The sequence below is a fragment of the Strongylocentrotus purpuratus genome, unplaced genomic scaffold (genome assembly GCF_000002235.5).
Source record: "Strongylocentrotus purpuratus isolate Spur 01 unplaced genomic scaffold, Spur_5.0 spur5_scaffold_18, whole genome shotgun sequence".
Lineage (NCBI taxonomy): Eukaryota > Metazoa > Echinodermata > Echinoidea > Camarodonta > Strongylocentrotidae > Strongylocentrotus > Strongylocentrotus purpuratus.
The window spans coordinates 20531452-20557144 of NW_022145603.1; the positions used below are offsets into that span (position 1 = coordinate 20531452).

Sequence of the window (25693 nt, forward strand, 5' to 3'; positions counted from 1 at the left end):
TTGGAGTGGACTTGGCCTTTAAAATAGGTAGACTATACGGTATATAGGCCTACACGGATACGGTTGTACAGCCTGTATCAGATATTCCTCTTTCGAGTAAATTTCCACACCCCCGGGCTTTCTCTCTCTCTTTATCTCTCTCTCTTCCTCTTTCCCCCTTCTCTCTCTTTCTCTCCCTTTCTCAATATCTCTATTTCTCTATAGTTTGCTCTGATATCAACATTTTCTATATCTACATTTCCATCTCTTTCTAATTTGGCTTTTAATCTCTCTCTCTTTTAATCTCTCTCTCTCTACCTCTCTTCACATTCCCTTTCATCCCATGCAGACTCTCCCTCTCTCTCTCTCTCAAACACGCACATACACACACACCCACACACACACACTATCTCTATTTCTAATGATTTTTCTTTTCTCTTCACTCAACCTTTTCTACCTTTAACATTATTTCCATCTCTTTCTCATTTCAATTTTTCTTGTGCTCCTTACCGACAATCATAACGCCATATTAAACAAGAAATATTAAACTCGCGAGTTCCCGTCACCTTATGCATTTATTCTGCTTAAACTCATTTTCCCCAGCAAGGAATACCCATAACCACAGCCGTATTCACTGCTTATTGTGTCCCGAAACAGATTAAATTTTACCGAAGAAAAAAGTACACCAATGAAAACAATATATCAGTGACTTTACAGTCTCCTGCATGGCCCAGTCTTACAAAGAGTTGATATCAATCGCAACTATGGACATAAGAGATGGTAGATTGCATATTTGCGATTGATTGGAGAACTTGCGATTGATAGGGATCAATTGCATCTTTTTGTAAGATGGGGACCTGTTTTAAATGTCCATTGCATATTTGATTAGATTTTTTGTTTTTGGAATTGACATACAGCAATAACATAATACATTTCGCACAATGTGTTTACATAATTATAGAAGAAGAGAAACTATTGGTTGGTAAAACGGGCCATATAATGACAAACATGCTAGTTTAGCCTAACCCCTTTAACAGCCTAACCCCCTTAAACATTGCTTTGGAAATAATTTGTCGTAACCTCAATGTTCCAATATGCATGCATAAAAGAGTTGATCTCTGCTGACTGCTAAAACTGACCTGGGCCTCGTCTTATCAAAAGTTGAAATCAATCGTAACTACGTACATAAGAGACAGGAGACTGCAAACTTGCTATTGACTGAAGGACTTACGACTGATTTGCATCCCCATGGGTCTCAGTCATGTGATATACGGTAAGCGTGACCACAGGTATTCCAGACACCCCCTAATAATCGAGGATTTCTTCGGAAGCCAAAATACCACTATAAGGATTTCGCGTGGTTTTTTCACACCCTATAACGGGTATTTCACAAAAGTGTACTCTTAAACAGTATTATTAAATTGTAACCCCTTGAGCATTTTGTAGTGCGATAGGGATTACAATTTGGGTTTTTATTCCCAATTAATGTAAAACAAATCAAATTGCGCTTCTGATTTAAAATTCACAATGTAATTTTTTTTTTCAATAGAGAAGCAATAACATCAACTTGTACACTTCCAAATGGATTTAATGCACAGCCATCATAAGTCCTTTCTTTGAAAAAAAAAATTGCATTTCAAATTTGATCTTATTTATACAAATTACGTGTAGTGTTTACAAAAAGGGCACAATATGTACAATGAACAGTTACTATTCTACTATGAATAACAAAATATTAATGTATAATAAACGTCATTAATATCACCCAATATATGCAGCCAGAGTGGCAGAAACGTGACCATATTGTTGTTGCAGAGATTAAGGGGGATCTCGACCGTGCTGATGACGTCGTCGTAGACCATTGCATTTCAAGTTATTGGAACAGGTTGGGATTTTTTAAGTAAAACATATTTTTAGTCAAGGGCATTGGAATGATGTGGATTTTATGAGTCAAAAATATAAGTTTCCAGAACTGTTGTTCCCTTTCAAATTTTCAAAGATGAAGAAAGCCTTTCTAAAATTGTTGGTTGATCAATTACTTAATGGTTTGTTTCAAACACATATCAACAGGGGATGATATTGATATTTTAAATATATATGAACGCTACACAGTTCTACTTATTATATCTGCAGAAAAAAACAAGAAGAGTCTTCTGTATACAATGCTTGGCAGCAGCAATTAGTTGCCCTCCGATTTTAATTGGAATCCGGTAGTAATGTTTAAAGGCCCACTGCACTACTGGTAGCTACTTGCGCCCTCTATATTATAAACAATGCCTAATCGGTGACCATTGGTCCCCATGATCCTCTTTTTCTTATGTTAACTGAGAGCTGAGTTGATGAGATAACCACCTGTCCAGTGACCTTGCAGAACGGTCTAATCCCTCCTGTAAACTACGGCAGATAAGCTTTAAGTTCAATACTATACGAGATACCAGCATTACGCAATTAATTTTAAACTTTTGCATATGTATTTACCGTAAAAATATTACCTATATAAAAGGAAAACAAAACATGATTATGTATGCCAAGATTGCAATACAATTGAAACATCACGGCTGATGATGCTAGAGTGATGCTAAAGATATTTGTGTTTTGGAAAATTGTATCACGTTTGATATATCATTTGTTTGGATTAGATATCAACATAAATGAGAAGACTTTAGTAATTAGATATGAGATAGGCAATTTAGATGATTACTTGGTAAACATTTTGAATAATTTTGCCGAATATGTTATTTATAAGAACTAGAAAACAAACAGCAAAATGAATGGTAGAACTCTTTTAACAGATTTGAAGTATGAATGGATGTCACATCTAAATTCTAAAACAAAAACAAAGGTTAATGAAAAACAGGTAAAAGATTTGACTGATATGCTAAGATAATGTTTCAATATTATGCTAGTGTGAACAATGTATACATGTGAAATAAAGTTCACTGAAAGAATAAAAAAGAAGAACAAAAATTAAACTACTGAATGAATCAGTTACTGTCTCGGTCACTACCAAGTGAATAAAAGTGTATCAAAGCAAATATGACTAGAAATATTTATTTATTCATTACCATTTAGTAGAATACCGGCATGACCCTTTCCACAATCTCCCCCACTCTCTGGCCTTGTACATGAAAATTCGGTACTTCCTTTACCAGCCTGCTTTTGGTAGTAGCAGAAGTTGAGGTTGATGTTTCTACCGTTGCTGGAGACGCCTGGGTGGGGATGTACTGAAGACATACTGTCTTCGGTATCATAGTCGTCAGTGTCCCAATAAATCCATTCCTTTGTCACCGTCATCCCGTCCACCTATACAAGATAAAAATTATGTAACATAGGGTGGAAATAAAGACGTTTTTAAGCTATGGTCACAAATCAGAGCAGCGACCGACCGATTAGTAGCCTGCTCGGTCGCTGCTGGAATTTAGGCATCGCCCAACGATTTTTGGAGAAGTCGAGCAGGCTGTAGAGCCCCAGCGATGCCTGGGCGGTGCCCTGTCGATTTCCCGTACGTCGCCGGTCAATTTTAGGTAAAAACTGGGCGAAATCGGGGAGCTTTTCCGGTTGGCGATGATACCCGAGCGGTCTCCCACCGGCCACCGGCTAATTTTAAGGAAATTGCCCGGCAGCCGGGGCGCCAAAATACGCTCGGTGCCCGGGCGTTCGCCGCCCGAACAGCGACCTAATCGAGCGTTCGCTGTCGAGCGATTGAGGTCAAAAATCAAAGCCGCTAGGTCAAAGGCTGCTGACCGATTTTGAACTCGCCGCCCAGTGACCGACTGGCGAGCGGGCGGCGAACGCTCAACAGCCTTTGACCTAGCGGCTTCGATTTTTGACCTAAATCGCTCGACGCCGAATGCTCGATTAGGTCGGTGCCCGGACGGCGACCGCCCGGGCACCGAGCATACTTTGGGCGGCGAGTGAAAGTGAGCAGGCGCCGCCCGAATTTTAACTCCTAAAACATCAGCAGCGACCGAGCGATGCCCTAAAAACAAGCGGTGCCCGGGCGGCCGCCGTTCATTGCCTGGGCAAGGCTACTTTTAGGTGATGTGACCATAGCTACGTTCAGACGGACAAAAGTTACCCTAGGGTAAAGGTCGTGTTAAGAGCTAGTCGAGGTAATCATGGCGGCGTATATGGCGGACCAAGCATGCCACTATTCGTACAACTATACAACTATACGACTATACGTCTATCCAGCCGGCCAATCAGAACGCAGAAAACTGTACATATATACAACTATATCAGAGGCATATTTAGGGGGGGGGCACTGGGGAAATGTGCCCCCCCCCCCCCGGTAAAAAGAAGGGGGAAGGGGGAAAAGAAAAAGGGAGAAAATGAGAAAAAGAAGGGGGAAGAAAAAGGAGGGGAAAAAGAAAAAAGGGAGGGGAAAAAGAAAGAAAAGGGAAGAGAGAAAGAAGAAGAAAAGAGGGAGGAGAGAAAAGGGGAAGAAAAGGGGGAAAGAGAGAATTTTTGTGAGTTTAAAGGAGAAAGGAAAAAAATTAAAGAGAATTAAACAACGATAAAAGAGAGGTGCGAGAGCATGAGGAGTGCATTTCTTTTAAAAGAATAATGGGATAACAACCAGGGACGTTGCTAAAGGGGGGGGGGGGGGGTGGGGTGCGACACCCCCACCTGTCGGGATATTGTCGGTAAAATTGCGCTGCTGTTTTGGAAAATGAGAAAAGAGGGAGGGGAAAAATGAGAGGCAAAGGAAAAGAAAAGAAAATAAGAAAAGGAAAAGAAAGGGAAAAGAAAGGAAAGAGAAAAGAAGAGAAGAAAGAAAGAGAATAAAGAAAAAGAGGAAGGAGAGGAAAGGAAAGGAAAAGAAAAAAAAAGGAGAAAAGGAAAAAAGGAAAAAAGGAATAAAAAATGAAAACAAAAGAAAGGGGGATGAAAGAGAGGAGAGAGAGAGAGAGAGGGAGGGGGGGGTAAAAGTCTGAGAGAAGAGGGGTGGGAGTAAGAGAGAGAGGGAGATGTTGGATGGAGTCACCACGTCTAGGGGGCAAGAAAGTTACCCATAGATAATTTTGTTGCTGTGTCGGGTCCGCTGTGTCGGTATTCTTGCTCGATCCTCGTGTACTATATCAATGCAGAAGTTTGAAGTCGGTGGGATGTATTATGTCGGTCGGCCGGCAATGTTTTCCCCCTACGAACTGTGACGTTTTACTGGACAAAGAAACATTTTTGAAAATTCTGACAAGGATCAAGAGTCGGTACAACGAATCATCCCCTTTCTCTAATAATTCAATGAATCGTTAAAGCTTCCGCGCTTTGCGCGGGAGGGGGAAAACTGAATTCACACAAGGATTAAGAGTAATAATTAAATGAAACGTCAAACTCGGGAGGGGGAACTCAATTCAGACAAAGACTAAGAGTAAACAACGGTTCAACGAATCGTCTTTTTTTCTCTAATAATTTAATGAATCGTCAAAGCTTTCGCGCTTTGTGCGTGAGGGGGAAAACTGAATTCACACAAGGATTAAGAGTAATAATTAAATGAAACGTCAAACTCGGGAGGGGGAACTCAATTCAGACAAGGATTAAGAGTAGAGAACGGTACAACGACTCTTCTTCTCCTCTAATAATTTAATGAAACTTGAAAGCTTCGACGTGGTGACTCCACCCAACATCCCCCTCTTTCTCTTACTCCCGCCCCTCTACTCTCAGGCTCTCACCCGCCTCTCTCTCTCCTTTCTTTCAGCCCCGTTTCTTTTGTTTCCCTTTTCTCTTCTATTTTTCATTTTTTCATTTTCTTTTTTCCTTCTTTCTTTTCCTTTTTTTCTTCTTTCCCCCTTTTCCCCATCTCTTGTTCTTCTAGTTTTGTTTTGTTTTGTTTTGTTTTGTTTTTTGTTTTGTTTTGTTATGTTTTGTTTTGTTTTGTTTTGTTTTTGTTTTTTTTTGGGGGGGGGGGGGGGCTACACGCCTGGCAAGAGGGGCCCCATATTATGCACATTGCAATATTGCGTGCCCCCCCCCGCCACATTCACGGTAAAAAACACCTTCTTATAGTATCATCCCCCTTTCTTTCTTTTCCATTCTCATTATTCTCCTTTTCCCCCTTTCTCTCTTTCCCGCCTTTTCTCTCCCTTCTCTCTTTCCCTTTTTTACTTTCCCCCTCCTTTTTCTCTTCTTCCCTTTTCTCTCCTCCCTCTTTTCTTCTTTCTCTCTTACCTTTTCTTTCTTTTCCCCCTCCTTTTTCTTCCCCCTCCCTTTTCTCCTTTCCTCCTTTCCTCCTTTTTTAAGGGGGGGGGGGGCACATGTCCCCTGTTCCCCCTCAATCCACAACTGGTATAGTTGTATAGATACAGTTTCATAATCATAAGGAGAAGAAGATGAAGAAGAATAATGATAACAACAACAACATAAATATTACAATAACTACACAAAAATGTACCAGGCGTTGCACTTATTTACACTTTACTACGCCATGTTTTTGTTTGTATTTTTGTAGTTTGTATGTGTATTTGTAGCATTTAAAGAGAAATAGTGTTGTAGGACATCTTTTTGAATTTGTTCAAAACCCACCTGCTGGCAATTCTCGAACTGTGAGAATAGGTAAAAGTTATCATCGGTGGGTAGGAAGATGCTCCGGTCAGTCACACCATCGCTGCGACAACAGAAGTTATATCTGGTGTTACGATCGTAGACTCCATCCGGCACGGCCCCCCCGAACGAGTTCTGGTTGGAACTGTCCTCATCATCCCAGTAAATCCAACCTTCGGTGAAGGCTGGAGAAAGAGGTGGAGAAAAGTCAGATAAAGGTTAAAGGCTAGATCAAGTGCAAATGTCAGATGTAGGTGAAAGGTCAGGACAGAGTGATCCTAAGCCGGCAAGGTGCCACCGTAAGAGTTTTTGTATCCCTGTCCTCATCGTTCCAGTAAATACAACCTTCTGCGAAGGCCGATGAGACATGTGGTAAAAAGGTCTGATATCGGTGAAAAGTCGGATAAAATTGAGAGGTTAGAACAGGTGGAAGATCAGTATGAGCAAAAGGTCGGTCGAGACAATAGATGAGATAAAAGCGAAATGTCAGAAGACAATGAAAGCTAAACAATTATTCAGATAAAGGCAAAAAGGTCTGATAAATGAAAGCTTAAAGGCAAACATTCAGATAGAGGTAAAAGGTCGAAGGCGATAGAGTGGTTCTTTAGCAATGCATAGCCCCGCCGTAAGATGCTCTTTATCATCCCAGTAAAAAATAGCCTCCCGTGAAGTCTGGTGGAAAAGTTAAGGTCAGATAAAGGTGAAAAGTCGGGAAAGGTGTAATGTCAGAGGAAGGTGAAAGGTCGGATCAAGTTTTGAGGTGAGATGACGGTGAAAGGTCAGTAAAAGTGAAAGATCAGGTAGAGGCAAAAGGTCAGACAACAATGAAAGGTCAATAAAGACAAAAAGATCGGATAAAAGGGAAAACTCAAAGGTGCAAACTCCGAGAGACGAGTTAAAAATGTCAGAGAAAATAATGCAAAAAAGGTGATCATAATGAGATACAGGTTAATGGTGTAGTCTGTCCTATACACTATTAAACCGACTATGATGGATCTCGATGAAAAAGCAATTCGCGGCTTTCAGATGGGGGATATAGCAGATATGATTTCCACACTCCAGTAAACACCTTTCTGCAAATCCAACAACCTACACAAATACACATAAAAATAGTATTGTGAGGGTGTGTGCTTGGGTCGGCGCGTGTGTGTGACGTATACGGACTAGTGCTTTTATCGCCCGATTGAATTAGATGAACATCAAAGTCATAAACCGATAACGTAATTTACTTTAAAACTGTGAAAAATGAAACGTGAACTACCTGGAGGGCACTTGTCACCGTACTTGAAGATGCAGTAGCTCCCGGGCTGCCAGGTCCATTTCGATCGCTCATCAACGTTGGATACGGTCTTGATACAGAAGTTTAGCGTTAGGTAACTGGCAGAAAGCCTTATCATGTGAATAGGATCGCTCCAGGCGTTGCTGCTGTCACTATCCTCTGTATCTTGGTATCTCCATCCCTCATTCCAGGTGAACTCCGTGTTGGGACAACCATCGGTGGGTTTGGCAAGTCCGTACTTGCCATCGGGCCAGGTCAGGGGAATCATCACATTCTTGTCTGGAAGAAATGTAGAACCGATCGAATTCTCTAATATTCATTGAAATGGATTTTTAGAGCAAGCTAGAGATGCTTATCATGTTTATACACACAGAGTTTGGCTAAGTTAGTTTCAGTTGTACTGAATATGGCGTATACTCTTTTGTTTTGCATGGTCCCAACAACTCCCACTTGACGCCTTTGTATAGTCGATCCTTTGTTTTAACAAGAATTGTGTTCAAGGAAATCAAGGCAGCATCTTGTGATCATTTTTGTCTCAGGCCAACCGTTTAATTGACCCGCCTGTCCGGCCTGTCAAACAGAAGGTTTAAGTAGAGGTGTCATAGTCTATTGGTCTAAGCAGTTGATTTGAAATGCAAAGTTCGTGGGTTCGATCCTCGACACGGCATTTATGTTCTTTGGCAAGGCTTTAAAGTTACGATGACACATTTCCAGTCAAAAAATGAAAATGTTACATTTCAACGGCATGTGGAAGATAATACTAATCGAGAACTTCCCTAAAACGGGCTTGAAAATGGCTCTTAGTGGGAAAATAACGACTATTAGTTGTCTAATGCCTGGATTACATTTTTCCCGGGCGCCGTACGATAAATTAGTCTACGATTTTCCGTAGACATCGTAGGAGGCTACGGGCTACGATGTTTGTCTTTACGTTATCTACGAGCATCGTGCCATTTATTGGATTGGCCCTCGGGGGCAGGCCGGGGCAAATCCTTACAGAGACTGCTCGGAGATTGTACGGAAATCTTGCAATTTGAATGCAGTAGCCGTGCAGTCTCCGCAGCCTCCGCACGGACATCGTACGAAGCCCGTGTAGCTTCTGTGCAAAGGTTGCGCGGAGAAGGCGCGGTGACCGTAAAGCCGCCGTACCCTCATGTTCACCGAAAAATCGTACGTTTGCTGCACAATCAGAGCGAGGCTTCGGGCAATGCCCGTGCGGGGATCGTGCAATGCCGCCTACGACATGTCTACGGGCTACGGGCTTACGATTTTTCAAATTTGTATAACTTCTAACGAAACAAATTCACAGAGGTCGCAGGGCCGTGAATCCGTACGAATATCTCACTGCCGCCTCCTGCCTCCGCACGAAGGCCGCACGGAAAAGGGGATACGGGCAGGATACGGGCTCCGTAGACTAATCGCAGGCCAAATGTAATCCAGGCATTAGCAAACTTTAAAGCTCTTCATTTAAGACAAATAGAAGCACCCGAGTGGTAGGGTGTTACCGGAAATAACAAACAACAATAACAAGTCGACGCAACAAGGTGGCGCTATAGCTCAATAACTACCAGATCAATATACACATATGGTTTGGCCAACTTAGTTTCAGCTGTTTACAACACATTGTTTTGTTTTGTGTCTGCCCAACAAAGCAACAAAGTAGGCCTACTCGCCATATTGTGCCCAACTCGAACCGAGTTAACTAAACTCTCCTAATCGATGGCACTGACAACTATTCATAACAGTATGGGGCGGGGTAATAACACACTAATCCATTTGGTTGGTTACTTTGATTTAGTATTACAAATTTCGAGTGCAAAAAAAAACTTACTCATGCTGTCCTGTATCTTCTTCCACTCCGCATAGCCCTTCATAGCCGTCAAGACATTCTCCGCAGCCGCCGCCCTATCCCATGATGCCGTGCAGTGCTCAGAAGCGATGTAATCCTGCATCCGGGTCCAGTAATCATCACGAAATAACTCATGCATGTCGACGAGTGTCAAGCTGATTGGCTCTGGAAAGATTTGATTATTAGATTTGATATGATTTCATTTAATTAGTTGTGCTTTATTTAGGTTCGATAAGAAGATTTTGTTTAATTTGAAATAATTTTATATACATATTTTGATTTGGTTCGGCTTGGTTTGATTTGACTAGATGTGAGTTGGTTAGGTTTGATTTTTGTTTAATTTGAATTGAATTGATTTGTTTCGGCTTGGTTAGTTTTTATTTTATTTTATTTAGTTAAATGAGATTTCGTTTGAATGATAAGTTTTACATTAGATTAAATTAGATTGTATTTGTTTGAATAAAGTGATTTGATTGATTTGATTTGATTTAATATTTTGATTTTGATGTTCATCTAATCAATTGTTAATCATGTTAATTCATATATTAAGAATTATGTATACAAAAAATAAAAACATGCGTAATGAAAAACGAAAGGCCAACAGAAAAGAGGAAAATCAAAAAGAAATAAAGAAATAAAGGAGGAAAAAATAAAAGGTTTGCCTGAGAGAAGTAAGAAGATCATGGATAGCACATAAATGGCCTGTTAAAAATAATCCTCACAAAATATACAAAATAACATTAACATTGGTATATAATTTGAATAAAATCAATACATTTAAGATTCTATTTCTCACCATTGAGGCTAGCGCTTCCAACCCTGTAGGAGGAGAACAAGCTACCGAAACTGGAGCCACTCTGCATTCCGGCGTTGAAGGTATCCATATCAACCGAAAGCGAGGAGCTGAAGCCCAAATATGACCCTCCAGAGCTTACACTACTGCCGACCTGTAATCATGAAGATAACCATTATTGTCAGTATTTCATTATAACCCTGTTACTATTATATTATCATCATTATTATATCATTATTATTCATAATACTTGTCGTAGAATTAGTAGTAGTAACTGTATTAGTAGTTTCACTATGAACAAACGCCCACAAAGGACATATTTGTCTATAAACTCTATAAACCACTTTCTTAATTTTTTCTTACATGAGCCGGGTGTTTCATCCAACAGTGGAACAATCAAATCGATCAATCAATAAATATAAATATAAACATAAATATAGATATTAATGTTTTCTCTTACATTTGATGAAGCATACGAGACGAATTCCGTCCTTTGCTCCTCATAGTTATTCCCCTCCCTGGTTCCTAGATCCACCTCGGTGACGACATGCTGTCAAAACAAAGAATACTAAAATTAGTTTCCCTCGAAACTAGGGTCTTTTATTAAACATTTATGAAAAATATACGAGTATACGTGATATTTTCACACATTTTACAAAAGTAGCCACTGCTCACTGCACCATGAATGTAATATCAGCATTTGTAGAGTCATCCATTATTAGATTAAGGAGTTAGTTTTCACAACAGGCTAACAATTTCTCATAAATTTCAAAACAAACTTCCGATTTCTTTTTTCGATTTTATTAATTACAACTTATGAGAATTCATAAATTTCTTATTTTCATTGGATTATATATATATGCTTAAACTTCCATTTATCTGTTTCTCTTAATTAACTGCCTTCATTAATCTAAATTTGCCACTCTTCACCCAGGTGTTAAATTGTACCGGTAGGAGGGAATTCCTTGAGTGCTGTGAGCGCCGAGATCGGCAGCCAAGCAGAGCCGGGTAATATTCGGAGCGCTTTGAGCACCTTGCATGGCAGATATGTTATTGAAACCATGGACCTACTACAAATGGACACTGATCGGTACGATAATATATTCATGCACCTGACTCTGTCAAAAGTATCTTAATGACATTCCAAACATGCTTCCAAGCTCTGATCTCATCACGACCGCCGACAGTCAGCCATTACAACAACAAAAATGTGCCTTGAAGAATCTACAAAATACCTGCGCAAAAGAAACTGAATCGCTTAAAACCACGGAAATGCACGTGCAGTTGTGGAGTACATATGAATATTGACATATATGAAGTTTTCAATGAGAAAAAAGAAGTAGTTTACAAAAGAAACCTGACAATTTGGCTGTAATACAATAATATTAAACTTCATTTTTAACTTATCCTATCCATTTCCAAGGAATAGAAGGTAATAGGACAGTAAAGAATATGTATTTTTCAAAGTTTGGCACGGTCCAGATGTATGTCCACCAGTGTCCACGTCGTAGTCGAGTGGTTTAAGGCGCTTGACTAGAGATGCGAAGGTCGAGGGTTCGAATCCCGATACGGCACTAATATCCTTTGGCAAGATATTAACCTGCACTTGCTACTCTCCACCCAGGTGTCAAATGGGTACCCGGTAGGATGCGGCCGTCATTGTTGGTCAAACAGCTTGTGAGCGTCAAGTAACGCCCGGCTGGAATGCTCCCCAGGGAGTGATTGTGCACACAGTGTGTGCGGGCAAGCACTGAATCCAATGACCGGGGTAATAGTATATCTGTAAAGCGCTTAGAGACATTTGTATTAAGCGCTATATACAAATTAAATATTATTATTATTATTATTTAATAATCAATCTAATATCACACAAATTGTCACAATAATTTGGGTTTCACTGCTTCTCTAAATTGAGTTAAGATACTTTTTCTGAAATTCCACTCGGGGTCCTGGTCCAGCAAAAAAAGGAATCTGAAGAGATGTAAAAGTTCTTTTGTCTGTAATAATGCGTGTTTACATAATCAACATTTTCGCGTCAAAATGAATGTCCTCATCAACATACAAATTATCAAGTGACGGTGGTCACGATGTGATCAAAGGAAGACTCTCATTATTAGTCCAGCTGTAGTAGGGTCCATAATGAAACCAACTAAATATCGGGGGCGAACTTTTTCTATAATAAACTCTATGAAGTTTAATGGCATTTAAAATTTTAAGTAATTTGATCATAACAGCATATCATTTCGAAATGAACAAATCTTTATTCATTATTTGGTATGCGCCCGGGTGACAGATTAAAGAAAACCTGTATCCGGACACCTACCCCTGGACATCCACCCCAGGATAACCACCCCAGTCAACTACCCCCCTAGGACCAAGCGCGGATCCACGGGCCGATTTTACTGGCCAGGCCCCCCATATGGAAACGCTGTATTATCCAGCTTTGGGGTGCCCGGAAGGCACTCGGGTTACCTTTCAAAAAGTACAAAATGAAAAAATAATGTGCAATTTCTCTGTACTGTTGTCGGAAAAACATACAAATCCAGCACAATGTCGTCTATTTTTGCATTGGAGAAGAGCCTGCTATTAGTCGTTGTACTCCATTTGCCAGCCCCCCAAACGGTAAAAAATAGGATAGTAACGTAAATTTTACCTTTTTTGAAACAGAAAAATAAAAAATATTTGTATAACATGTTGCCCCCCCAACAAAATAAGTTGCCCCCCCCCTCTCCACGAACCCCCCCCCCCCCGTTTATTCACCGGCTGGATGACTTGCTGCTAAATATTTGCTCATGAATTGGGCCAAAAAGAAGAAAGAAAAGGTGCTCTCACCCTCCCTGGCTGAGTCGGCGCAAACATTTTCCTTAAAAAAAACTGGACCCCCCCCAAAAAAAAACAACATGTGCTCTTACCCCCCCCCCCCCCTTCCCCCGCTTATTTACCGGCCGGCTTAGACGGCGCAAACAATTCTAAAGATTTGGGCCCCCTCCCCTCTTGCCGCCGACTGGATCCGCCCCTGCCTAGGACAACTACCCGCTAGGACAGCTACCCCCTAGGGCAACAACCCCTAGGACGACTTCCCCTAGGAAAACTACCCCCTGACAACTACCCCCGGACAACTACCCCCTAGGACAACTACCCCTGTGACAACTACCCCCGGACAACTACCTCCAGACGACTCACCCCTAGGATAGTTTTCCAGGAGTAGTTGTCCTAGATGATGGTTGTCGTAGGGGGTAGTTGTCCGTGGGTAGTCGTCCTAGAGGGTGGTTGCCCTAGGGGGTAGTTGTCCCAGGGGGTAGTTGACTGGGGGTTGTTATCCGGGAGTGGATGTCCTGGGAGTAGGTGTCCTAGAACCGTACAAAGGGTATTAAGTTGTTTTGCAAATGAAAATAATGTCGAACAGACGTGATATTTAATATCGGTCTTTAAAACCACAAGAACGAGAAAAACAAATATTCATTTCGAAAACATATGATGTTCCTTACAGTTCCCCAGGTATCGAGGAAAGTCATGTAGTCATCCTCAGCGTAAGCCGTTGGTAGACGGCATACGGTAGAAACGAATCCATTGTTGAGGGTGTATTTGTCAGGACCGGCGAGCTCCGTCATGTAACGAGCGTTTCCCATGTTCGATACGGTTTGGTTCGCGTAATAAATGTAACCTTGGCTGTCCGTTCGCGCTTCGATTTCTTGATAACCTTCAGAAAGTAATGATAAAAAACTTATTATGATAATTATAATAATCATTGGACATAAATATACCCTTTTTGTAACTGATTGCCATTTTTTGTCAACTATATGGTTACCTTATATGTTAAATTGCGTATCAGGACAATTCCCCCTGGGCCATTACCCCAGGAAAATTACCCAAGAAAAACACCCCCCCCCCGGAAAATTGCCCCGAGAACAATTAACCCCCGAGGGCAACCACATTTCGGGAATATAGTGCCCATTCCTTATTGGTACTATGTCCCATTTGCAGGCCAACAAAATGAAAAGGTTAAATTCCAACAGCATTTGAAAGATAATATTAATATGCCGGGGGTGATTGCTAAGGCGGTAATTGTCCTTAAACCGTTAAATTGTATTTTCAATTCGAGGAACAGGTTTATTGGAGACATACTAATTTTACAGGAAACGCAAAGTACTGTTCAATGTGAAAACCAATGTCAACATGAATGGGGCGGTAAAATTTCGTTTTCTTATCACTTTGAACATGTCGGACACAACGACTTAAAATGATCTTGCCAATGGCTTAAATTCCAGCGGAATATCTATTTTGGATCGCGGACAAACGGTTTTATATATTTTGGTCTGAAGGCATTTTGTGAATAACATCACTAAAAGACTAGTTTTAGGCTGTTCGTATACTGCGTGGGCCTATTACCAAATTATGATCGTTTTCATGATTTCTGTCAAGAATGTTGGTAAAATTGTTTAATATATATAAAGAAAAAAGGAAAACTTCGAACGCTAAGTCGGTTCTCTGCATGCGGAAGATAGTGTCATGTCAAGACGTCGATTACTTTGACTTGAGAAAATGGAGTACAACCTTTCTAAACATTGTCGTTCATTTGCGATGTACAGAATAAAATGAGCGAACAGTAATACGAATGCATTTATTTCAAATTGTATAGTGTATTTTCATACACTGATACCATAACGTTGGAATAATTTTGTTACACTGACCAATGTCAAAGAAAATTGAAAAAAAAACAAAAAACATTATCATATTATTGATTCGGTACCCTACTTTTTACTGAGCCTAAATACATGAGGTAATTGATCATTTAAGTTTTGAGAAAATATACACTTTGTCTGTCAAGAATATCAAAGACTTTATGAACAACAGAATATTTATTGAATCGTTTTCTTGAATGGCCCAGCGGTCATGTCCATCACCTATCTTATATGGCACTCAGTCGGATTATGATACCCGAGCGTCAAAGAAAACAGAAAGTAATCATGTAAAGTTATGCACACTTCTACTAGGAAGAAGGGGGAAGGAGAAAAGTAATTTCAGCGATATCGGTTATTATTTTCGCTATGATCGAGGCACACACAACACACATTATATACTCCGTGGTAAGAAGGAAGGAAGCAAGGAAACGGAAGACAATGAGTGAATGACACAAGAGAGAGAGAGAGAGAGAGAGAGTGAGAGAAAGAGATAGGGAAAGAATGACCCGGGTTCAAATTAAGCATTCGTTAACTTTTGAAACCCGTTGCTGATGATAATTTATTTGCCATGTGATTGTAATGTGACGTCATATAACAATATAGTACCAAGAGGTCATTTATTGTCGAGAAATAGTTAAAGATAAACTTGAGATCCGGTAAAAAAAGAAAATGAATTCTCACAGAATCTAACAAAACCTACACTGAATGTTCAAGATTACAAATAAATGTCATGTGCCAAACAATTTTGGAAGAAAATGTATACTGGCTGAGTAATGAGCATAGAAAGATAAGGAAATCAGGGTAGTACTAGCCCCGACACCATGTGTGTTGTCCCATATGCATATTTCTGTGTAAGTGAGTGTTATTTTACCAAGACTCTGCCAAATTTATGATATTTGTGATGACTCCAGAACCTTGCATTACAAACCATTACTTCCCAATAAACAGAACACTAAAAAGTAACCTCTTTTGGGAGTGTATTTTAAGTGATTTTAAAGTATAGTGCCTTTTGAACTAGATTTAAACGTTATCGACACGTGCCTTCATTTAAACAAAAAAGGTACTCCTGTTCACGTTTTCATCTAACCTAAAAACCACCAATTTATCACGCGACTGGAGTAACGTGATTCCACTTACCTCTGTAAATCAAGTGTTTATGACCAAATAACCACTTGACCAAGCAACGAGTTTTTTGTCCGTTAACCGATGGTGGTGATAAATACGTAATTATTTGGTCTTGTAAGAAACTTTATCGATTGGTTTCACATGTTATCCAATGTTGATGGTAATAATCACGTTACTTACACCGGCTAATCGTCTTATTGTTCTGTCCGTGAATCTCTGGTTATATTAAATTAGTAATTCTGAGGTGTCATACACACCTCTTTAAATGGTTTCAAAGTTACCATAAATTTCTTGGTTATGATCACGTGGCTCAAGCTGATTACTAATCTAAGCTGTGAATACGTGATATTTAGGGGTGAAAATTAGTAATTATTAGGTGTCTTAAAACACCTTTTTAAATGGAAGTCAAAGTTGCCATAAGTTCCGCGGTGATGATCTCGTGACTCAAACGGATTATTAAACTAAGCTGGGCATACGTGACTTTTAGGTGTGAAAAATTAGTCATTATTAGGTGTCTTAAAACACCTATTTAAATGGTAGTCAAAGTTGCCAGCAGTTCCGCGGTGATGATCTCGTGACTCAAACGGATTATTAATCTAAGCTGGGCATACGTGACTTTTAGGTGTGAAAAATTAGTCATTATTAGGTGTCTTAAAACACCTATTTAAATGGTAGTCAAAGTTGCCATAAGTTCCGCGGTGATGATCTCGTGACTCAAACGGATTATTAATCTAAGCTGGGCATAAGTGACTTTTAGGTGTGAAAAATTAGTAATTATTAGGTGTCTTAAAACACCTTTTAAAATGGTTTTAAAGTTACCAAAACTTTCTTGGTGATGATCACGTAGTTAAAACTGATTACTAATCTAAGCTGTGAATCCGTGAGATTTAGGTGTGAAAAATGAGTAATTATTAGGTGTCTTAAAACACCTATTTAAATGGTAGTCAAAGTTGCCAGCAGTTCCGCGGTGATGATCTCGTGACTCAAACGGATTATTAATATAAGCTGGGTATTCCGTGTTTTCCAGGTGTGAAAATGAGTTATTCTTGGGTGTCTTGATGGTTTCACAGTTACCATTTAAGTTCCGTGGTGATAATCCCGTGACTGTTGGCATATTTCTATGTTCACCAGTTGATAACTGGAGTGTGCATATTTCCAGTTGCACCAGCTGATGACTGGCTGTGGGCATATTTCCGGTTGAACCAGCTGACACCAATTAATTTGCATATTGAATATGGGGTGCGTGCAGATCTATGTTTTTTAACAATTTATCTGAATTTACAGCATATTTCTTAATTACTGATGATTTAGTTATATGCAATTCATTTCGAAAATACTACAAATATAAATTACCAGTTATTAGGACATTTCGCTACTTCGTTTACATTACATTTAGTTAAACATGAATAAGGGAAACATTAACTATGAACTAAAATAATGTCAATAAAATACAAGTATATGAAAAAATTCGATTAATTAAATTATGTAAGTCTACTTCTTACCGATGCCTTTACATTGGAAATACAGACGTACCAGTATTGAAGTGTTGTTGCTGTTCAACTGGTTGGAAGTTTTACCAAATGGTTCTAATGGCTCAGCTAGACCAGTTGAATTCTAACTGGCCTGGATCAACTGGATCATTTAGCCCATTTCAATTTCCAGGGTTACCAGTTGGCATTAACTGGTTCATCAACTGGACCAGTTGCAACTAGCTTTCTCTTCTGGGATGTTTGCACCCCCCCACCCCCCTCTAATCCCAAACTGCTTCCGGTGCGCCTGGACGTAATTATGGAAGATCCAAGACACGATGTTCAGAAACGGGATGAGAACGTCATTATTTTGGTTCATTTATTGTGTAACCTTTGCGTAATTATTGGGTTAAACGCGGGTTACAGTAACATATTTCCTCATCGACGTAAATTTCACGTGAATGAAGAACATGATTCATCTCAAGTCAGCCTCGTAATATTCACGTGAATTTCACGCAGATATTTTGACTAAAACTATCACTAACGCTTCACGTGTTTCTGTGACGCGATAATTTCGTTTATGAAGATGTAATTTCATAACCAAACAAGCACGGGAGTATTAGGTTTACAAACCATGATCTCCATGGTAGGGATAATCACGTTATTATAATGGTGATATTGCAGTGACAATTGCGTGATTTAGTGTACGTGTGTTTTAAGTTACCTAGTGCAATAAACGTATTAACACATTTACGTAAATGTCAGGTGTTTGAAGAACGCAACTCTCCTTAAGTCGATACCTTGATATTGACGTGATTTTCACGTGATTTTGTTTATTGGGTTACATGCTATATGATCAACTTTTCTGATCCATTCCACACCTTTTCTTTCACAATGCAATCGCATTACCAGAACTCAAGTTTATCTTTAAATTCGAATCAAAGAGGCGATAAAAAAAAATAATAATAAAAATGTTGTTGCACTGAGGAAAATTCCCTTTTATCTCTCGCCGCCAAATAATCCGAACAATAGAATCAACCAAAAGGAATCAACCGTTAAACGATTTTTTCACGAGTCCTGAAAATGAACAACAATTGAAACGTCTCCCATTCATGTGGTATTTGACTGGAATGATTGATGTCCATAAAGTTCAATAGTGCTTTATTCTCTTCTCTGATCACATCATCTCAACATAATAGGCCCATGTTTACATCAGGGAGGTGAGGCAGGTGTGGCACTGGGTAGTATTGAATGACACAGCTTGATGTAGCTGGTGTTTGTATACACATTGATTAACGAGGATTAAGGGTCTAGACACTGACAATAGAACCAACGAAGAGGAATCAACCGTTAAACGAACTGTTCACGAGTCCTGAAAATTAACAATTGAAACTTTTCCCACTCAAATACAGGTATATGACTCGAATAATTGGTGTGTATAAGGTGCAAGAGTGCTTTATTTTCTTCTCTGATCACATCATTTCAACCTTGTAGGTCCCTGGTTGCATCAGGGAGGCATGCAGGGGCGGATCTAGCTTTTTGCCAGGGGGTGGGGGAGGGGGTTCGACCCAGTGGCGGATCCAGGATTTTCCAAAAATCGCACATTTTTACTGTTTACTTCCCCCCTTCCCCCCCCCTTTTTTCACTTGGCCGCTTGGGGGGGGGGGGGGGGGGGGGGTTGAAGCGCCGAACCCCTCCCTGGGAGGTGAGACAAGTGTGTCACTGGGTAGTATTGAAGAACACAGCAGGATATATATAGCTAGTGTTCGTGTACATATGGATTAATGGGGATTAAGGGTCTAGACACTGACCGTGGGAACGTTAAGTTGATAGCACAATGCATTGTTCAAGTTCAAGTTCAGTATTTATTCAATTCCATAATATAATATATTTCATAGAAATTTTATCGACAAACATGATACTGTCTTGAAAACAGTCAGAAAAAACTACGGACCCTATGAGAGGCACGAGTCATTGGAAATTTAACAATACCTATCTTGATGATCCCAATTATGTGAAAGCAATGAGCACTGATTTACAAACTTGGATTGGTGATACATGTATGTAAGATATCCAAGTAACTACGGGAGTGGATAAAATACCAAGCGAGGAAATTAAATATAAAAAATATGCCAATAAACAAACTCAAAACAAATGGGAGAGAGTATCCGAGTTAACAAGTTCATTAAATAAATTGGAGAGAGTATCCGAGTTAACAAGTTCATTAAATAAATTGGAGAAAAATCTTGCTAAGGATCCGTCAGACACTACTCTTGATGAGATTCATGTTGTAAGAAGTGCCCTAGAAGAGTTAGATGATAGACCAGTAGATGGATTAATTGTGCGTTCATAAATTAGATGGGCCGAAAAGGGTGAAAAGAGTAATGCCTTGAGAAGGAATACTCTCGGAAGAAGCAGTGTAAACAGTTGATAACAGATGATGGCACCCAAATTGCTATTTCAGAACAAATATTGTCTATTCAGGGTGCATATTATCAAAATGCGTACAGGTCAATAATTGATAAGAATACTCAAGATTATTCTACATAATCTTTCCCCTTTCTAGAAAAAGGCGACATTGTAAAGTGTGAAACCAATCTTTCCATTAGTGAATGGTTAATGCCCTCAGTAAAATGGCCAAAACAAGAGCCCAGGTAACGATTGTTTCTCGTGTAAATGGTATTTAACATTTTGAAATGTTATAGGAAAATTGGTTGTTCAGGTCTTGAATAAGGGTTTAAGTAGTGGAGAAATATCAACATATCAAATACAAGCAGTGATGACTGTGATTGAAAAAGAAGGCAAAGATAGATGTCAAATCCATAATTGGAGACCCATTGCATCCAAAGCTTTATCATTGATTATTCCAAGACTAATTTATCCCGATCAAACTGGTTTTGTTAAAGGAAGGTAGGGGGTGGGGAGTTTGTGCGAACGATTTCAGATATTATGGATTATACCGAACTTTAGAAAACATCGGGTATTTTAGCTTTTTCTGGATTTTGAAAGGGTATTGATTCACTAAAGTGGAAGTGTTTCCAGTTTGGACCAAATTGTATAAGTTACGTCACAACTTTTTACACAAACATAAGTGGTAATTTTTGTATAATGAATAATGAAAAAAACATCTGCGTATTTTCTGATTTGGAGAGGGGTTCGACATGGTTATCCATAATGTTCTCATTTACTTATATCATCAGTTGAAACATCATCCTGGTCTATTCGAGATAACGATATTATAAAAGGTGTATGTGTTAATGATGTCGAGGACCCGAGGATGAAATTGAATGAAATCGAGACAAAAAATTACAGGGAAAAACTGTGTGTAATTGTCCATATCCCTTCAATAATGTAGGGACTACGCTTTTGCTGATGATGTGTGCAGCATTTAATAATTTTGCGATATATTTTGCATAATTGCATTACAATCTACGAACATTATTATGATAATTTGTGAATTACTTACGGGAGCTTGAGGCGAATTCAACACTAGCAAACAAGTTGCTATATCCACCTGAAAAGAAATGAAGGATTGCAAAAAATCATGTTACTGTTCATGAAGGATACAGATACTGGTGTGTTAGGCCTATTGTTAGTTTTACAAGTGTCACTGAATAGTTATGGTTTGATATTCCGAATTTGAACCATTCGGTTTATTTTTGTAAACAATGTTATACATGTAAATATATCATGTAATAGATCTTAAAGTAGATATTCATTGATTTTAAAAACTAACTTAATTTCATTATTGCAAAGTTGAAACTTTGATTCGACAAGGTTATCAAAATTCAATGCTTGGAAACATTCGAAGTAATTATTATTATAAATTATAAAACGCTTAAATACAGCCCGGCATAGCACATGAAGAGCTATCCGAACGCAGCTGAGATTTGTGAGATCACAGTATGGACACGATTTGCACAAGCAGACGATGTCCCATGACATCTCACACATTTTCAGTGCCTGTGTTTTCATCTATTCTTGAGTTCTTTCTTTTACTTCACTATCGTCAGGCTAAATGTATACCCTACTGCCTCACTCCAAACCCCGCACATGATTTTATTTTGATGACAAAATAATGCAGCGATACAAAAATAAAGGAATCTGTCGCTTGTAAACAAAATAAGACGCCATTGAATATTCAGCTGTACACACCGCGGTGTGTTCGGCGTTCAAGAGGGAACAAATGCCGTCCTTAATATCATTCGGGGGGGGGGGGGGGGGGGTTCAATTCGAAAGTCGTGTTTCTTTGATTGTTAATTAACCCCTATCCTGTGTACTTACAAGCAAAATATTTTAGTTATCGGAATCGGGTCACATCCCTTTTTGAATGGTTTGACATTCCATCACATTTATATACACTAAACTCATTATAATTTGACAAATAAAAGCTTTGCAATTATGTTAATTCTTTATGGGATGTCGTCTGCTTGGGCAGTATTGGTCCATGCAGGTGGTTGTATTTGTATTTTTATAAATCACCCGATATGTAGTTGACGTAAAACTTGTACGATGGCCATCTGTTAGCTTACCAGTTTCTAGTCATACATTAGTTGACATATTTGTGATTTTCTTTGAATTTCACCTTTAATAGAATTTAAGCTTTGCCTGAGCTCTGAAATCCTGACTTTTACTGTTATACAGAACTATCAATAAGATCACCCTCATGTTATCTATGCAAAAATATTCTGTTTTTGAAGACAGTTTCGAATAAAGAATGGGGATTGGTTACTTATTTCTCGACTCATGCGACAGAAATACATTGAAGATCATTTAGGATCGAAGTTGAATAAAACAGTTGCATCTTCGACCCAGAAATGATGATTTTGTGGTTCGGATAACTAATTAGGAAGTTATGAATTTTCCAGAAATTATGAAAAACTATGGAACTTAGAAAAATAACTACACAAATTGCCCATTGATTATCAGTTTGTGTCGTAATTGCCACACTATTTATCAATTGCTTTATATATTTTTATCACATTAATTCCCCTTTGTATCCCCCCAAATTGATTAACCATGCTTTTGCCCATGTTATGTGATTTGTATCATATTGCGTGCATGACATTTCACAAAATCTTTTATGAACTTTGAAGAAATTATTCTATTTTCTGAACATTGCATATTCATAATCATTGATTTTTATACAAATAATTTCTCAAAATTCACATTTAACATGATTTAACCTAATTTTAAAAACCTTATATCAGTGCATCCACACAACAACATATTAATATCAATATAACTTGAATGATGGTGTGAGGGAATAAGATTTTAAGGGGGAAAATTGGAAATTTATATTATTAACATAAAGAAGACAATTACTGGATAGTGGGGCAATGACGTCACAGACTCGTGAGTGAGTTGCCAATTTGTCGTGTGATTTTCAAAGTTGTTCATGTCATTCAAAATTCATAACTTTCTTATTAGTCATCAGATTTTGCTTAAGTTTTTTAAAATTTGTTTGTCTGAATTTTCTGCTTCTATTGAAAGTAAATAATTTTTGGAGTGGATTTGCCCTTTAAGGGATTCGATGCTTTTGGTACAGAGTACGCACTGCGTTCAATTCCAACCTCTCTATAATATAAAATCCTTTTCAATTTCCTTCATATACTTTCTCTTCCGAAATTTATATATGTATATTGTATTGTCTTACATCTAGGCATAGACATTATGTTATGCTTGGTTACCCGTTAAAGGGATTTCCTTGTATTGTGTTAATGTGCTCTTAAGAAATCATTCATAATTTATGTGTTTGAAAAATTTATAAAAATGTTCTTCTTTTATTCTTGAATGTTTCCTGTACTTGACGTATTTTAAAGATTATTTCGAATTGGATTAATTATCAGCTAGAACGATACACGTTTTTTTTTTCATTTTACGGTACAAAACCATAATTTTATTCTTATTATTATCACTATTATTATAATTATCGTTATTATAATGATAACCATTGTTATTTTTTTTATTATCATCATCATTATTTTCATTATCATTATTGTAAGAACTATTATTATCTTTACTATAACTATACTGCTTTCTCTTGTTACATTCAACAAAATAATGTAGTATGTGATTTAATCATGTACACTAATAATAAGAACAAATGAAGAAAAAGAGGAAAATATATAAATGTTATACTTTGAATTGAAATTGAAATGAATACTCACCACCAACATCCACCTGAGATGAAAGCTTCTCGGCATAACTGGAAGTACTATGAAAGGTTGTCGCCGAAGATGAGGTATAGGAGCTGTCTCGAAGTACATACTTAACTTCGTCTGGGATCTGGTACTTTCCATCGTTAGTGATCTTACCCTCTTCGTACGTCATGACGAAGACCGACCGACTCACCAGGAGTCCGGGGTCGACGCCCCCGGTGGCCATGTCGCCCCCCTCAGGGTTTCCCTCGATGATGTTATACCCGATACCCAGGAAAGCGACGCCGCTGGGTAACGGTAGCTGCGCAAAACACCGGTGCGCATCCTGAAGGAGTAGCATCACGAGAAGGACTACTGGGGCGGACCTTTTCCCGCCAAACATCTTGGTTCTTCTGCAGAATTTGTCTTGAAATAGCTGACATGGGAGAGAAAACGAAAAGTTGACATCAGCAAGGATTTTTTTTCTTCAAGCAATAGGAAATAATTTTAACAGTGGTTAAATGGGAAATAAAACAACAGATTGACATTGGGCAAATGTTTAAGAAAGGAAATTATTTGAAATGGGAAATAAAGGAAAAAGTAAGCCGGAGACAGGTCACTGAAAAAAAGTATTTACCAATCACGTTGATTTATTTACAGAGATAAAGATACACTAATCCAGCATAATAACTAGAAAGAAGTCAAAATGACTTGAAGGCATATGCCTATAAAGTTTTTGAGATCCATAGGCAAATATCTGAACCAAGAGCAAGGTCTTATGAAGTGTCGAGGAATGATAACCTGAAAATTACCAAATCATTGGTGAAAAAAAACTGATGAATTTTTAAGGTTCTAGCCGACTTACCTTTGAACTTCCTTGCGTCGCAATGGTGCGCCCAAAGATGATTTCTGTCAGGAAAGGAAACCCCTATTTATAAAGGACTCGGACCGCAAAATTGGCCTGGGCCGTTCAACCAGATAAGCTCGTCAAATCTATGAACCAATCATAGCCGCCGATACGTCGACCTTGAACCATATACAATAAAGTAGTATCAGGGGCGGATCAGGACGGCGGCAGAGGAGGGGGCCCAATTCGTGAGAAAATATTTAGCGGCGAAACAGCAGGCCGATAATTCGCTCAGTGGGGGGGGGGGGGGGGGGGGGGGTATTGAGCATTTTTTTGTTGAAAAATCGCACGTGCCCCCCCCCCCCCCCACTTAGCGCCAGGGGGGAGGGGCTATCTCCAAAAAAAGGTAAAATTAACGTGTTTCTACACGTTTTTTTTACCCGGGGGGGGGGGGGGGGTTGGCCCCCCTTGGATCCGCCACTGAATAGTATAGACGACAAGGTAGCACACGATTGCCTCGTTTGCCTCGTTTGCATATAAGCTCAAGCGTCACCATTCACGCTAAGCGTATTTGGCTCCGCCCCTTTTGGGACAATTCATCGCTCCCGAAGCCCCAGATCTCAAAGTATCGGGAGAAATCGATTTCAATCTCATGCATTATTAATTTTTGCCTTGTACTCAAATAATATGAAGCTTTGATTGGACTGCACCTCCAATGCGTCGACCTTGAACCATATACAATAAAGTAGTATCAGGGGCGGATCCAGTCGGCGGCAGGGGAGGGGGCCCGATTCGTGAGAAAATATTTAGCGGCGAAACAGCCGGCCGATAATTCGCTCATTTGGGGGGGGGGGGGATGGTAGTAGGCACTATTTTTTTGTTTTTTTTTGTTCCCGAAAATTTAAAAATCGCGCCGGCCGATAATTCGCTCAGTAGTGTGGAAGGGGGGGGGGGGGGGGGGGGGGGGTAGTGAGCACTTGTTTTTGTTTT

At 39.2% G+C, this 25693-nt stretch overlaps 1 protein-coding gene across 1 annotated transcript; it reads right to left on the reverse strand.

The window, feature by feature from the left end:
* Window positions 1-2334: 2334 nt before the first annotated feature.
* On the reverse strand, window positions 2335-24283 carry LOC115918753. The gene is made up of 9 exons (XM_030989424.1): window positions 23887-24283; window positions 21183-21230; window positions 13929-14140; window positions 10901-10990; window positions 10444-10594; window positions 9630-9812; window positions 7781-8077; window positions 6502-6704; window positions 2335-3282 (listed from the first exon to the last, which is right to left on the reverse strand). The coding sequence occupies exons 1-9, from the start codon at window positions 24257-24259 to the stop codon at window positions 3034-3036; spliced, it is 1806 nt and encodes a 601-aa protein (XP_030845284.1). The 5' UTR covers window positions 24260-24283; the 3' UTR covers window positions 2335-3033.
* Window positions 24284-25693: the final 1410 nt, after the last annotated feature.

Coding starts and splice junctions, on each gene's coding strand:
- LOC115918753 (XM_030989424.1), bottom strand. CDS start 24,259: ATGTTTGGCGGGAAAAGGTCCGCCCCAGTAGTCCTTCTCGTGATGCTA. Junction 10,991..13,928: donor TCCTCGATACCTGGGGAACT/GTAAGGAACATC, acceptor TTGTTTTGACAG/CATGTCGTCACCGAGGTGGA. Junction 6,705..7,780: donor CGGTGACAAGTGCCCTCCAG/GTAGTTCACGTT, acceptor CTCTTTCTCCAG/CCTTCACCGAAGGTTGGATT.